General features: G+C 38.8%; 1 protein-coding gene across 4 annotated transcripts; it reads right to left on the reverse strand.

The window, feature by feature from the left end:
• Nucleotides 1-4465: 4465 nt before the first annotated feature.
• On the reverse strand, nt 4466-16123 carry LOC114472400 (major histocompatibility complex class I-related gene protein-like). 4 transcript variants are annotated; one of them, XR_003675092.1, is made up of 9 exons: nt 15985-16123; nt 14308-14568; nt 13391-13669; nt 7326-7643; nt 7134-7229; nt 6989-7006; nt 5129-5169; nt 4847-4953; nt 4466-4808 (listed from the first exon to the last, which is right to left on the reverse strand). XR_003675092.1 is itself a non-coding variant. In XM_028461648.1 (8 exons), exons 1-8 carry the CDS (start codon nt 16034-16036, stop codon nt 4906-4908), a joined length of 1113 nt encoding a protein of 370 aa, XP_028317449.1. In that variant the 5' UTR covers nt 16037-16123; the 3' UTR covers nt 4466-4905. The 4 variants fall into 4 exon arrangements, 3 of the variants coding, with proteins under 3 accessions (XP_028317449.1, XP_028317448.1, XP_028317450.1); XM_028461648.1 differs by having other exon boundaries at nt 4466-4953; XM_028461647.1 differs by having other exon boundaries at nt 4466-4953; nt 5059-5169.
• Nucleotides 16124-16239: the final 116 nt, after the last annotated feature.

Consider the following 16239-nt stretch of genomic DNA (forward strand, 5'->3'; position numbering starts at 1 on the left):
GTTCATTGTAAATTTAAATGTTTTATCTAAATAATAATGTTAAATCTAAATGTTCAATGTAAATCAAAATATTAAATGTAAATCATAAATGTGAAATGTAAAAATTAAATCTAAATGTTAAATCTAAATCCCACAAGTGAAACTAAATATTTAGCTCATATGCAAATTCACAAGTTTTTCCTCACTGTTACTGGGTAAAAGTCACACACTCAGGTTTTCCATCACAGCCATTATTTAAAAAACTGCTCCAACATGCTTGTGATCACTCTGTAAAAATAAAGTTAAATATAGTGAATAATTTATCCTTTACTTAAACTTTCTCAAATATAAATCTAGTTGAAATAAAATGCAGTATAAAATATCTAAGGTGTCACTTTATCACTAATCCTGGCTACTCTGTATCTGTAACACACTTTAATAAACATGATCAAAAGCTAATTGTAGAAAAAAAACATGTCTCTGGGGTCGCTGGACATTTGTGATATTAAAATGGGGTCACGACCCAAAAAAGGTTGAGAACTTCTGGGTTAATGTGAAGAAAAAAAGAAAGATTATCTAATAATGCAAGAATACTAGTATAGTTTCCAGGTGGAAAAAAAATGTACATAACTTACAGTAGGAGCCCAGCAAGATGGTTTGTACCCAGGGCCCCAAAATGTGGTGCTACACCCCTGCTTTTAATGTGGCATACACATACATTTTTGTTTAATTGTGGTTTTCTTTTTTATTAATATTTTTTTTTTATTTCCTCACAGGAGTTGAAAACTAATATTTTATGAAAAAAATGTGTGAAATATCTATACATAAAAAATAAAATAAAAAAAATGAACTTTTTAAAATATTTTTTTTTTTTTTAATTCGGCCGTACTTATAAACTGCTGTGAAGAAAGACAATTTCTTTTTTTTTTTTCACAAATATGTTTATTGAAATTTTCAATTTAAAGACAACACAATAAAACACACACAAATACAAAAAAAACATAAAAATGAAATAAAATCCCTCCCCCACCCTAAAACCCACCCTTCACTCTATTACAACAAAGTTATTTTCTACAAATCAAAGTGTTTTACAAGGTGTAAAAAGAACAACCAAATGTCTTTAAAGTCCTCTAGTTTTCCTTTGACTAGATATGTCAGTTTCTCCAAATTACTGGACATTAGTTTAATCCACTGTTTCACCCCAGGTCTTTCTGTGTCCTTCCATTTCAAAGCTAGAACATATTTTTCCTGCACCAGGCAACAATTGACAAGTTTCCTGTTCTTTGGATTGTATTTGAAGCTGTTTGGAAAAATGTGCAGTAAACAGAGTTTTACCATCAACGGGCATTTTACACTCAATCAAATCCAAAATGGACGCAACAAATTTGCTTCCAAAAGATTTGAAGTTCCTCACACTGCCACATACAATGATAAAGTGTCTCCTTTTCTTTACCACATGTGATACAGTCATCAGGGATATTAGGGTTGAAATGATGGAGTTTCACTGGTGTGATATAGGTTCTAAACAACCACTTGTACTGTACTAATCACAATCTGGTGTTGATAGTTTGTTTTTGTGCGAGGAGTAACAGGAGTTATTCCACTCCTCTTCTGAAATGTCTGTTTCCATATCATATCTCCAGGCTTGTAAATATGAAAGACGACTTTCTTTTGAGGCTGCAATTAAAATATTGTAAAATTAGGAAAGCAAGCCCCTACTTTGATGATGGTTAACAGCTATATTCTCTATAGTGGACAATGGGGGCTGCACCGTCGACTTCAATAAATTAGTAACAAAACTCCTGACCTGAAGATACTTAAAAAAATGTTTCTTGGACAAATCATATTTGTTTGTCAACTGTTCAGAGGACATTAGAACTCCATGATTGTACAAATCCCCTATTTTACACACTCCTTTATTTATCCACATTTTAAAGCCCATATCAGCGCGTGCAGGTTTAAATGTACCATTGCCCCAAATGGGTGACAGAGTTGAAAGCTTAGACTCCTCCTTCAAAGCTACATGTGCCTGGTGCCAGATAGAAACACTATTTCTGACAACTGGGTTATTTTTTGTGTTTTTTAGCAATTGTTTAGTTTCAGCTGAGTAAATATAGGATTGTAATGGCAGTTCTATTGTGTTATTTTCAATTTGTATCCAAGACAGAATATCCTTAGGGGAAAAATAAGAAGTAGCAGCACATAATTGAGCTGCCCAGTAGTACAGCTTCATGTTAGGCATTCCAAGCCCCCCTCGGTCGAAAGGTAAATACAGCAGAGAAAGGCGTAACCTGGGTCGTTTATTATTCCATATAAATTTGGTAAAGTTTTTATGTAATGTTGAGAACAAAGAGGCAGGAATATGTAGGGGAAGAGATTGAAAAAGATAAAGAATCTTTGGAAGAATGGACATTTTTATAATATTAATGTGACCTATCATGGAGATTGGCATCACATCCCATCTTTCTAATGATTCTAAAGACAATTTCAAACAAAATTCATCAGTTGGTTTATTTATTTCATGCCACAGATGTTCTAACTGTTTTGTACTGTTTATTTTCCACTTCTCTGGAATGTTCTGTACTAAGTGCTGTTTTTTTATTTTAATTTTAAAAAAAATTCCAAAAAATCCAGAAAAAACATGAATATAACTTTCTTAAAATTCAGATTGTACTTTGTGAACAATGCGATCATAATAATCTTTATTCATATTACACATTATGTTAGCACTCAGTGATGAAAATATTCAACAATTTTGTTGTTTAAACTCATTTATTGTTTTTATTGATTCAGTCATTTACCAAATCTATTTAAATTAGAAAAACCATGTTTCTCGTGTCAAATATTGTTATAGATGAATTAATTACAAAGTCTCTATTTAATTAGATTATTTTATAATTGAGTCTCACCTCTAGTAAAAACACTTCTATGCATCTGTTTTCAGGACTCAACATCCCACAATGCAATGCATGAAAATGTCAACCATGGAGTGTTTATTGTGGAGATAAAAACACACTTTTAGGTTTAATTTCCACCTTTTTCCTCTTTTTGTAGTAAATGATAATGGATTCATTGATCTATGAGGCGTACACTATGATTCTTTTTTTTTTTTTGGACAAATTCACCACAAACAAACATTACTATTGTTCAATAAAATACTACAATATTGTTGATTTAATGTTTTTACTGCTGATTTTTCTGTTCTTATTGATTTTGAAGCTGTTGAATGTTTTCTGTTGAACTTGTTGATCATATAAAACATATTGAATTTCCTTGTGTATGAAATGCACGAAACAGATACATTTACGTTGTCTTGTATTTTCTTGTAATTTATTAAAAACATTATTATTTTATGCTGTAGAAGCCATTTATCTGGCCCTTTGGATTGCATGATCCAAAGGGCCAGATTTGGCCCCCGAACCTTGAGTTTGACACACAAACTATTTTTAGAGACCAGTCTGTGTAGTGCATTATTTTAATTTGTTTTCATAAAGCTTCACAATTGAAGATATTTTATTTATTTATAAGTAGTTTTGATGAATTTATGTCATGTTTTAGTCTCAGTTTTTCTGTCTTGGTTGTTTCTAGATCCTGAATGTGATCAAGTCCTTTTAGAACCATCTGCTCTTCCTGGTTAGAAACTCTGATTCCCCCCAAAACTCCTCCCACTCTCCAACACCAAACCAACATGTAAGAAACATTCGTGGGCGGTGCCCCCCCCAACACACACACACACACACACACTCTTCCCGGCCACTACAGGGGAGCTTTTTATTAATCAAAGATATCTGATTGGCTATCAATTGAATGTGTCCATTCACTGCCAGAGGACGGGAGTCTGCTCCATAGATATAATATACTGTGGTGTAATTGTTGAACATTTGTGCTATTGAACGTACCCTAAAGCTGTTGTAATGTGTATATGTCTATGGCCTGCTCTGTTGATTCACGTGATGTCACTCACATTGCTAGAGCGCTAAATTCAGATGGAGGACAGGAAGCTTGAGAATCGTCCGTCTGAAATCATCAAAATGTCCATATTTTGTGTAGTTTACGGCTGCTCCAATCGTTCTAATCGAGAAAAGGAAAAGAGATTTTATAAAGTACCAAAGATTGTCGTTCACAAGGGTGAGAAATGTAAAAAGCTCACAGAACAACGCCGTAAAAAGTAGATTTTAAACCTAAGTCTGTGGTCGGGAGGAGCAGAGTCTGCTGATGCTGTAGCGACCACTTCATAAGGTATGTTAGCTTAGCGAGCTAACTTTGTATTTGTGGCTGTGTTTATATAGCATTAGGAATCCGTGTACGCTTCATTCTTTGGTTATTCCGTTTTATAACCAAATGAAAATAATAAATAAACAGTTTGGTTATTTTTGTTTTTCAGATTCAAAACCAAAACAGAAATACAGAAAAAACAAAAAACAGATAAACAGATTTTTTTTTTAACTTGTTCTGTTTGTGTGATATTTATGGAGAAATTAGAGCGAGAACTGAAGTCTGCTGCACCTGGTTTCCCTCCCCATGTCCTGGACCAGGTCTCCTCACACAATAGGACTGTTTAGGATTTATTTCAGCAGTTTTCTGGTCCTGCTCATGTTTTCATTCAGTCTGTAGATGTTTTAGCTCATAATAAGCAGCTCACGCTGTAGTTTTGTTTCGCGGTGTTACGATCCAAATCGTATCTAAATAAACTGGTGACTGGCTATTAACTGGGGAGATGCTACTCGGAACGGAGTGTTTTTGTGCCCCCGCAGTTTTCTTAATGCCCCCCAGTTAATGCTGCCTGGTGCCGACTCTGGACAGGACAGAGCTTTGGAAACACCAACATCCTGAAGTGAGTGAACACAACATCTGGAGGATCAACATCTGCACTTGTGACAGGTTGGACTTGAAGTCAAGTACAAAGTGATGTTTGTTGTGGTGCGTTCAGGAGCTGGGTGGTGTTATCATCCCTCTCTGCTCCTCACTGGTCCCCTGAAGGAGCAAACAGAGAGACACATTATTACACAGCTTTATAATCACATCAATCAGTTTTCTGATCATGAAACATCAATGTCATGTTTAGAACCACACTAACACCTCAGCTCCATCTAAAATCTGGGTTGGAAGACATCATGTGATCACTTTGTCCATTTGATGATGTACTCACAGTTCTCATCTCTGACGCTGAGGAAGACGAAGTGTCAGAGGCTGAAAAACACATCAAATCTAAGTTTAAAGTCAGTTGGACATTTACACATATCAGCCACAACATTATGAGCAGCTGCAGGAAAGGAGACCATTTTCTGCTCCTGAAACAGCTCTGGCCCTTTAAGACAAGGGTGTCAAACTCATTTTAGTTCAGGGGCCAAATACGGAGCAGTTTGATCTCAAGAGGGCCACAGATTTTATGTTGGAAAACCAGTAATTTCAACATAATTGTGTCCTGGTTTACACTTGTACTTATACATAAAATACAAAATATGTAATAAACAGACAATATCCAAACAATAAGTGATAGATATCAGTCCCAACAGGGTCCTCACTTTAAATTTCATAGATTTGTGGCCAATTTCTATCAAATTAAAAAAAGCGTGATGTAATAATTTGAGGAAAATTAGATCAACACTTTAACATTAAAAATGACTGTCATCATGTGATATAAGCACCAGAAAAACTATTCCCTGTAAATATTGAGTTTCATTTACACAATGATTGATGTTTTCTCTGTTATTTTTATTTTCTCCTGTGGGCCAAACTGGATGCTTCAAAGAGCCAGATTTGGCCCCCGGACCATGAGTTTGACACATGTGATTTAAGATCACCTGATATATGAGCCATTATTGACTACATGAAACAGCTGGAAATTCATCTGTCTGTCAACCTGAAATCTAACAATACCTAAGAAGTTTATACGTGTCCAAATATCATTAAAGGCTTTATAGTGCCTTTATTAGTTTATATTCTCACTGTAATCCTCAGATGTCATGATGTGATCCAGGTTTAAAGAGGACTTCAGAATGAAAAGTCAACACTTCTAAAAAACAAAACATAAAAAAGCTCCAAATCCTGACATTTCTCCACTTTTCCTGTTTCTAACACATCAAACTTTGAATAAAAAACATGTTCTGTGAATTAATCCCAGCAAATTCATTTTGAATAATATGTGAAAGTTTCTATTATTCAGACAACCTTTTTTCAGGGAATTGACTTTGATCTACTGACATGTTTCGACTGCCAACTGCCAGTCTTCCTCAGAGGCGTCTGCATATCGTCTCTTCTCCTAGAGACCATCGGACGATAAGGGGTGTGGTCAGCCTGAGAGAACTGCCAAGTTGGCCACGCCCATAAGGAACTTATTTGGACACATTAAAGCAATCAGCACAAGCCTCTGAGGAAGACTGGCAGTTGGCAGCCGAAACATGTCAGGAGATCAAAGTAAATTTCCTGTAAAAAAAAAAACAGTTAACAGAATAAAATCCTCGTCTTGCTGTGAACTTTGTCCCAGTTTTTCACTTCCCCTAAAGTAACGTTTAGTAAAACACATTTTTATGATCATTGCAGTAACTCAAGAGTTCCATGTTTTAAAAGACAAAGTCATGACAAACACATAAATATCAAACACATGCACTTCAGACGTTTGTTCAGACCTTTATGATTAAAAATACTAAAAAACACATGTTAACAAACTCTGATTATGTTTAAAGTTACATTGATTAATAAAGATGAATTTGTACTTTCATATTTTATTAACAGCAAAGTTTAAAAAGCAAAAGATAAAAACTGGTTTATTAAACCATTGTTTTTATCATCTAAGAGTGATGAGCATCTCCACCCATCATGTCCATCTAGTGGACAAGAGGAAATACTGATTCTTTTCAACACTGAACATATTATAGGAAATGAATCAGTAAAGTTCACTTCAGATGGAAACAAAAGACCAAAGGATTCATAAAAAAATCATTCATATTTACATTAAAAGTCAATCATAAACACACAGAGTAAACATGTAAATATCAGAAGGACTCACTGTTCGTACGTTTGAACCCTGAATGAAACAAAAAAGAGAAAAAGGAAAATTATTGATTAGATTGAGAAGAAAGTTCAAATAAATTCAACAACAAAAGTGAAATAAAAGTGTTTTAAGATCCATAAAAACAGTTTTCATTTATTACCTGCAGAGCGTTTCCTCCACAGGAAGAATCCAGTGATGGACAACAGCAGAAGAAGAAGAAGAAGAAGACCTCCAACAACAGCAGCAGCAACAACACCTAAACAACAACAACAACAACAACAACAACAACAACAACAGTGTGATGCTGCTTTGTGTGAGTCAGCTCTGAGTGTGAAGTCAGTGAGTCTCTCACCTCCATCAGACTTTCTCCAGTTGCTTAAAATCACACTTTTGTCCAGAGTGACTGTGAGATCTTCCTCCACACCTTTAAGCTGAAACACACAGTCGTACCTGCTCCAGTCTTCAGCTCTGATCAGAGAAATGTTCAGGTCAACGCTCATCTGGAAGCTCCCATCATGGTTGGGGAGCATCTCTCCGTGGTCCACGCCCTCCAACACCTTCTCCTGGTCTTTCCTCCAGAACATCACAGCATAGCGGGGGTAGAAACCTGTAGCGTGGCAGGTGACTGGAGAGGAGGGAGTCCTCTGGAGGAGCTTGATGGAGGGAAGATCTGCAGAGGAAAGAGAAGGAGCACACAGTGAGCTTTAATGATGAAGAGCAGGAGAAGGAAGGAAGGAGGAAGAGTTGATCTGAGAACATCTCAGCCTGAATGTGGTGAAGGAAAGAGTCACTGTGAGCTTTGAACAGCAGCTCATTGAAAGGATGTTCAGTGTGTTACTGCTGCTGTTTGTGCTTTACAGCAAATATCTATGGGACGCCCATTGGAAAGTTGATCATGATGAAATAAACACAAACTTTGAGCAACAATTAGCAACAAACCAGGTTTAAAAAACATGTGAATTTTTTATGTTACTTTTGACCAGATTTACAGCAATATTTGTGAAATTTGTGATATTTACTTTTCTTGTAAAAATATAATGTCAATGTTTAATCTAAATGTTAAATATTAAATCTAAATAAATATTAAATCTAAACGATAAATTTAAATGTTAAATTGAAGGCTTGAATCTAAATGTTAAATCTTCATTGCTGAATCTTAAATCTAAATGTTAAAAAAATCTTAAATGTTAAATGTTGAATCTAAATGTTAAATGTTGAATCTAACTCTAAATGTTAAATTTAAATAAAATTGTTTATTGTTTTATGTTAATTTTCTCTTACTTTTGACCAAATTTGCAGCAATATTTGTGAAGTTTGTGATATTTACTTTTCTCGTGAAAATATCAGAATCAGAATCAGAATCAGAATCAGAAATGTTTTATTTGCCATGTACAGTTTTAAGGACAGTACAAGGAATTTGACTTGGTGGTTGGTGCACAAAACAAGCAACAAAAAGAAATAAAAGAAATAAAAACAAAACAACAAAGAACAACCCAGCAACAATAATAATAATAATAATGATAAATATAAAGGATGAGGGATAAATAAAGGATAGATAGAGAATAAAGGATAAATAGGATAAATATAAATATATATATACAGTGCAGCAGATATCAAGCTGGTGGAGGTGGTGATCGGGTGGGGGGGGGGGGGGGGGTTCAGTGGGTGACTTGGGGTGTGTTCATGTGGATGGTGGCAGAGGGAAAGAAGCTGTTTTTGTGTCTGGAGGTTCTGGTCCTGATGGACCGAAACCTCCTACCAGAAGGGAGAGATTGAAACAGTTTATGACCGGGGTGGGAGGGGTCGGCCACAATCTTTCCTGCACGCCTCAAAATCCTGGAGGCGTACAGGTCCTGGAGGGAGGGCAGATTGCAGCCGATGACCTTCTCTGCAGAGTGGATGATACGCTGCAGTCTGGCCTTGTCCTTGGCCGTAGCTGCAGCGTACCAAATGGTGATGGAGGAGCAGAGGATGGACTGGATGATGGAGCTGTAGAAGTTCACCATCATCTTTGTTGGCAGACTGAACTTCTTCAGCTGCCGCAGAAAGTACATCCTCTGCTGTGCTTTTTTGATAAGGGAGCTGATGTTCAGCTCCCACATGAGGTCCTGAGTGATGATGGTCCCCAGGAAGCAGAAGTACTCTACAGAGCTCACTGTAGAGTCTCCCAGGGTGAGGGGGGTGAGGGGGGCTGGGTTCTTCCTGAAGTCTGCTATCATCTCCACTGTCTTTAACACTAGAAGTCCCAGGGATTTCTATATCCCCCCAGAAGTCCCAGAGCAGGGTCAAATGAACTCTAGGACCAAACTGACGACTCTGATGGCTACAATTTGCATCTATTCATTTGTAAATGAATCAGCTGAGAAATCAGCAGGGGGGAGAGCCTGACTCTAACAATGGAAGTCTGGAATGTTAGGGGGAAGTGCCCTGGAAGCTAAAGTCACAATGCCCCGTTTATTAACTCGTTCTGCTTGATGCTGGGGGAGAACAAACACAGACTACAAACATTGAAAGAAACAGAGTCACCTCTTCCAACACACCTGATTCAAATGATTATCAGGCTTCTGCAGAGCTGGATGATCATTTGAATAAGGTGTGCTGATTAGTGGCCCTCGAGGACCGGAATTGGACACCCCTGGAATACCCTGTTGTCATGCAGCCTTTTGTGCTGTGGGGAATAAATAGCTGGCTGCTTCCACCTGCTGACACTCCACACTTATTCTACTCAAAATGCAGAGAAGATTTACCACTCAAGAAGCGTTGGAATTGATCCTGAACAATGCAAACCCTTGTGACTCAGATGGGGAGGACATAAACCTTCAGCCAAATTCGGATTCGGACTCTGAGCTGTCTTCAGGTTAGATTTCCCAAACATCCTATTTTCATTTCCTGACTTTATTTTTATTTAAAACCGAAGAAAAGAATAATTTGAATTTGTTCACATTGCAGATGACGAGACTGCTCCTCATCTGGAAAAGAGAGCTCGGTTGGAGAGTGAGCCCACAGAGACGGCGAAAGAGGGCACAGTGTGGCATGAAGAACATGTGGGTACAATTCTCCGTTTCACTCCAATGGAACCGTACGCTGCAGATGGAGAGCCAACAGCAAAGGCCAGAAGAAGAATCAGGAGTCGCCTTCAGAGCTTCCTCTGTTGGCATGCTCCGTCCCATTCAAGAATGGACTATTCAGCATGCACGGCAAATGGAGCAGACGGACTGGTTCATGATCCTCCATGAACTAATGGCATTTATTTCTGTTATTATTTTGAGGGGGGTGACCAAGGTTCCATCTCTGCGTGACAGCTGGTCAGCATGCCTGGGAAACCCACTTATCACTGGAATTATGTCACGAAACCGTTTCCAAGACATCATGCGTCACCTACGATTTGATGACATGTTTACGCGCAGTGAGCGAGTGCAGACAGATAAGTTTGCTGCAATTTCGGATGTGTGGGGATCGTTTGTTACCAACTGCATCACATGCTACAACCCTGGTCGACACATCACAATTGATGAACAGCTTTTCCCATCGAAGACTCGCTGCTGTTTCCTGCAGTACATTGCAACAAAACCCGACAAATTTGGCATAAAGTTTTGGGTGGCTTGTGATTTGAAAACAAAGTACATCTGCAATGTCCTCCCATATCTTGGAAAGGACCCCAGTCGTCCCAGTGAGGAGAGACTTTCTGAGAGTGTGGTGATGAAGCTGATGGAACCATTTATGGACAAAGGCAGGACGGTCACCACGGACAATTTCTTTACATCACTGACACTTGCACGACGACTGCTCAGCCGGAAAACCACCATCCTCGGGACAGTCAACAAGATTCGCCGGGAAATTCCTCAGTCAACTAGAAAGATGGACCGCAAGGAATTCACCACTCAGGTATGTTGTTGGTCTTTTTTATTCCATCAACACCTCTGAGTGTGTCATTGTGTTTAAAACCGCTATAATAACAACAATTTCTTCTTTTTTAGGTGTTTTCCACCACTGGTGCCACGCTGACGGTGTATGCGCCCAAACGAAAAAAGACCGTCTACATTCTCAGCAGCATGCACAGCATGGTTGAGACTGAGGAAACCATCAAAAGGAAGCCAAACACCATCACCCAATACAACACCACAAAGTGCGGAGTGGATGTGATGGACCAGATGGTGCGGGAGTACAGTGTGCGCACAGGAACACAGCGATGGCCAGTCGCCGTGTTCTACAACATGATCGACATGGCGGCACTCAATGCACATCTGCTTTATCAAGCATGCACCGGGGTGCAGGAGAGACGGGTGGACTTCCTGGTTCAGCTAGCAAGAGAGTTGGCTAACTCTCATGTGAGTGAAAAGAAGGCACTCAAAGAGCAACTGCGCCAACAACAACCGCCTACACCTGGCCCTGGGAAAAGGGCTAAGTGTCAGATCAACCATTGCTGCAAGAGCAATCGCGCAACTGTGCGATGTGTTCATTGCCACAAATACACATGTGGCAAATGTAGGAGAGAGATACCGTGGCAGTGCCAAGTATGTCACGAGTCTCAATAAGAGGATGAAGGAGATTCTTCTAAATATGTGCACAGTTGCTTTGTTATTATCGTTATTTTTATTTATTTTGTTTGTTTTTTTTTTTTACACAAATAAAAACCATTGAAAACAAATCACAGTTGTTCTTTTGCACATTTCTCACACCACACTGTCATTAAAAATAAATAATTTTTGTGTTCTCTTTGGGTCAAATGACACCTCTCTGGGTTTTATAGGTTAAAAAGTTCATTTGACACCTCTGTGGGACTTCTAGTGTTAAAGCATTGAGCTCCAGGTTGTTCTGGCTGCACCAGGACACCAGCCGGTCTGTCTCCCACCTGTAGTCAGACTCGTCTCCATCAGCGATGAGACCGATGATGGTCGTGTCGTCTGCAAACTTCAGGAGTTTGACCGACTGGTGTGAGGAGGAGCAGCTGTTGGTGTACAGGGAGAAGAGCAGAGGAGAAAGAACACAGCCCTGAGGAGATCCAGTGCTGATGGTCCGGGGAGCAGAGATGGATTTTCCCAGCTTCACGTGCTGCTTCCTGTCAGACAGGAAGTCTGTGATCCACCTGCAGGTGGAGTCTGGCACGTTCAGCTGGGAAAGCTTGTCCTGAAGGAGAGCTGGGATTATTGTATTAAAAGCAGAGCTGAAGTCCACAAACAGGATCCTGGCGTAGGAGCCTGGGGAGTCCAGGTGCTGGAGGATGAAGTGGAGAGCCAGGTTTACAGCATCGTCTACGGACCTGTTTGATCTATAGGCAAACTGCAGGGGGTCCAGGTGGGGGTCGGTGATGTCCTTGATGTGGGAGAGCATGAGGCGTTCAAAGGACTTCATGACCACAGATGTCAGAGCGATGGGTCTGTAGTCATTAAGTCCTGTGATCCTCAGCTTTTTAGGGACAGGAACGATGGTGGAGGCCTTAAAACAGGCTGGTACGGTGCATGTCTCCAGTGAGGTGTTAAAAATGTCTGTGAACACTGGAGACAGCTGATCAGCACAGTGCTTTAAGGTAGAAGGAGAGACAGAGTCCGGTCCACAAGCCTTACGGGGGTTTTGTCTCCTGAAAAGTCTATTCACATCTCTCTCTTTGATGGAGAAAGGTGTCTCTGTAGGAGGGGGGGAGGAGGGGGGGGAAGATAGGGGAGAGAGCCTCTGTAGGCAGCTGGGGTGAAACTGTAGCTTTGATGTGGGGGGTGAAGGTGTTGGAGTGAGGCTGGTCAGAGGTGTGAGGGGGGTTGGAGTCAGGTCTGTCCCATTGTCTGTCAAATCTACAATAGAAGTTATTCAGACTGTTGGCCAAGCAGAGGTCGTTAGCAGCAGCAGGGGCTCTGGGCTTGTAGTTTGTAATTTGCCTGAGCCCTCTCCAGACAGAAGCCGAGTCATTTGCAGATAACTGATGTTGTAACTTCTCTGAGTACGAACGTTTGGCTTTTCTCACCTCCTTTTCAAACGTGTACTTCGACTCTCTGTACCTGGCTCTGTCTCCACTCCTGAAAGCGACCTCTTTGTCTGCCCTCAGCCCTCTGAGCTTAGCTGTGAACCAGGGTTTGTCATTGTTATAACTCACCCTGGTCTTTGATGGATATACCGTCAATGTTAAATCTAAGTATTAAATTGTAAATCTAAATGTAAAATATTAAATCTAAATGTCACGGGTGAAACCAAAAGTACCAAAATAAAAGCTCAATCAAAGGACAAACAAAGACAAGAGTTTAAAGTGAAATCAGTGAAATGTGTGAGAGAGAAAGAGAGAAATCAAAGTGTGCTGTTGTGTAGAGAGAGATACAGATACAGGTGATTTACACTCACTGTGATCACACTTTTCATTCTAACAGATAAAGACAGAGGAACATTGTTGTGTTCATGTGTCTGCAGCAAAGGAAGCTCAGGGGAGTTTACCTGTTCTCATCAGGGAGCTCCGCCCAGCGTTCACGTACTTCTTCAGCCACTCAGGACAAAGCTGAGTATGGTAGTATTTATAGAATGATATCATAGCTTTGTTACTGTCCCACTTGAGTTTAGTGATGAAAGCCTGTTGTTTGGCAGCGACGTATGTCTCTGACTTCAGGTCCAGAACGAGGAAGTCTTCTCCATCATAACCATACTGTCTGTAACCATCAACATCTCCAGTCTCATCATCCCATTCACAACCAGACATAAACTGGACAATATGAACACCTGAGAGAGACAGACAGAGAGCACATTAAAGACAAAGTGAGTCACAGACAGTCTGTCATCAACACACACACATTATTGAACATGAATCCACAAATAGATGAAGATTGTTCTAAAAATGTGTCTGATCTGATTGTAAATGTGTTTCTATTGATCATCTGTTTGATTCTTTACCAAATCCTTTCAGCACTGCAGGCCTCCATTCTGACATGGAGCCACTTTAAAGACTTTTGAAGCCTGAATGTGAACAAAGATCTAAAAGTTGGATCCAGTTTTAGGAGCAACACAAAACACAGCTGCATTACTTTATCTCACCAACAGGAGGCGCTACTACATGTGACTGTGGAAACAGAAGAGCTTCAAGTCTCTCACTGACACCTTTAAGGTCATCACATCCACAATACACAACAATGGAGAATCTAGTGACTCTGAGGGACGACAGAGGAAGTGCTGACATCAGCATTTTTCCAGCTTTGGGAATGGTTCCTGCAGCATTCACTTAGTGATGCTGTGCTTTCTATTCAGGGTTTGAAGGAGACGTTTTCAGTGTGTGTCCACACGTCTGTTTACAGCTACACAACAAGCATTAACACACATTGACACACATCAGCATTAGAAAGAACAAGAGAACTTTAACAAACCTCCAGTTTGGTTGAAACGCTGCTTTGCAGTTTCAATGTTGACTTTGAACGCCTGCTGATCACCCATTAAGTTACTAGTCTGTCCCTCCCAGTACTGTTGATCTGTTATGTCTTTCATCCAGTCCTGTTTGGGCACTGCTGTCCTGCTGTTACTGTCGTAGTGAATAATCTGAACATCATCAACATAACCAACAGCCACAAACTCTGGGAAGTTTGGTACGTCAGAGGAACCCGTGTAGAAATATCTCAGAGTGTGCAGCACTGTAAGAAAAAGTCAGAGTCATTAGTTCAGACGCACAACTTCATCACACACTGAACAACAACATGAACGTATCCACACAATCACACACATCACAGTGATCTCTGCTGTTACAAACACTAACTGTACCACACATTTTACTATTGTTGGACATGATTCAAAGACTAAAATAACATTATTTCATGCTTTAACTAAACACTGTGTTTTAGATGCTCAGACTATATAAATGATTTATTATTTAGTATTTCTGAATCAGGATTCTAGACATATGTTTATTTAAAACAACAAATGTTCAGAATTTAAATGTATTTTCATCAAACTCAGCAAAATGTGATTGACTTTATAAACTGTGTGTGTGACAGTTTTCTCAGGATTGTTCTGAGTCATTAACAATGTTATTGTAACAATGCAGGAAGCTGATTGGCTTCGTTTGGTGTCAATATCAAAGAGGACAGCGTCACCATAGTAACACTAAATAGTCATAACTACTGTTTTATTTAATGGAGGAGAAAATTAATAAATTATTCTCTCGTCAAACCTTAGAGAATAAACTTTTTACCACAAACTGAATGATTTTAAGTTTTTATTCATATTTTGTTGGTTCAGTTTTGTTTTGAATTGTTTTTGTTTGAATGTTGTAAATAAAAATATGAATCAAACTGTATTAAACTATTTTTAATTTAAATTTTCTCGTTATTTATTAATTGTTATGACTCAATAAAGATTTTAAAACCAGATGTAAGTCAAATCTATCATATTTTTTAATGATAACTAGTTTATTATCAGTTCATGAGGTTGAATGATGTTCAGTGACGCACATCGTGTTATAGTTTGATCATAAAAATGAAAGTATTTTTTAATTGAAGAAAAACTGACTCTTTAAACAACAATATTCAACAAAAAAAGTTAATTCTGCTGCAAATATAAACTTTTAAAAGTTTAATTAAATGAGTTTACATATTAAAAACTAAACATTATCATGAAAAAACAATTTTCTTTGTTTAAACATTTTTTTTATGGATTCATAAAAACGTCTAAATCCATAAGTAAATGTTAAATTCTCCTTTTCCTCTAATCTTGGTATTTCTGTGTTTCGGAGTGTGCATTAAACTAAACTTTATTCTCAGTGAATGTGGTTGAATGACGTCACGAGGCGCGCACCTTTGTTGCGCAGGTTAAAATCGTTAATAAACGTGTGTTTGAAAGCGTTTTAATAATAAAATAATAATAATAATAATAATAAATGATGTGAAAGTGTTGAAAGAGAGCAGATGATAGTGTTGTAGGTGTAAAGTTGTCCCAGTGTGAATAAGTGAGTCTAACTCCAGGCTGTAAAGTGACGTCAGAGAGCGTCAAACAAAGCTTTCCATTCCTCCTCACATAAAGACAGTAAAGTGTGAAAATGAATGTGGACTGACCTGCTGTCACGCCGGGTGTTCCCAGGAGAAACACAAAGATGAAGGTGTTCATGGTGGAGGTGAGCACTGACTTCTTTCCTGTGGATCAACACTGTGCGCTCCCAAAACACACAGAGGCGTCACGTGACCATCAGCCTCCTTTTCAGCCAATGGGATTAATGAATTTACAATTAGAATATGATTAAAATGACTTTCATTCAGGAGTTTATAACAAATCGCTAGAAATATTTTTCTAAAGTCGTCACTTTACTTAAT

Source organism: Gouania willdenowi, chromosome 11 (genome assembly GCF_900634775.1).
Source record: "Gouania willdenowi chromosome 11, fGouWil2.1, whole genome shotgun sequence".
Classification (NCBI taxonomy): Eukaryota; Metazoa; Chordata; class Actinopteri; order Blenniiformes; family Gobiesocidae; genus Gouania; species Gouania willdenowi.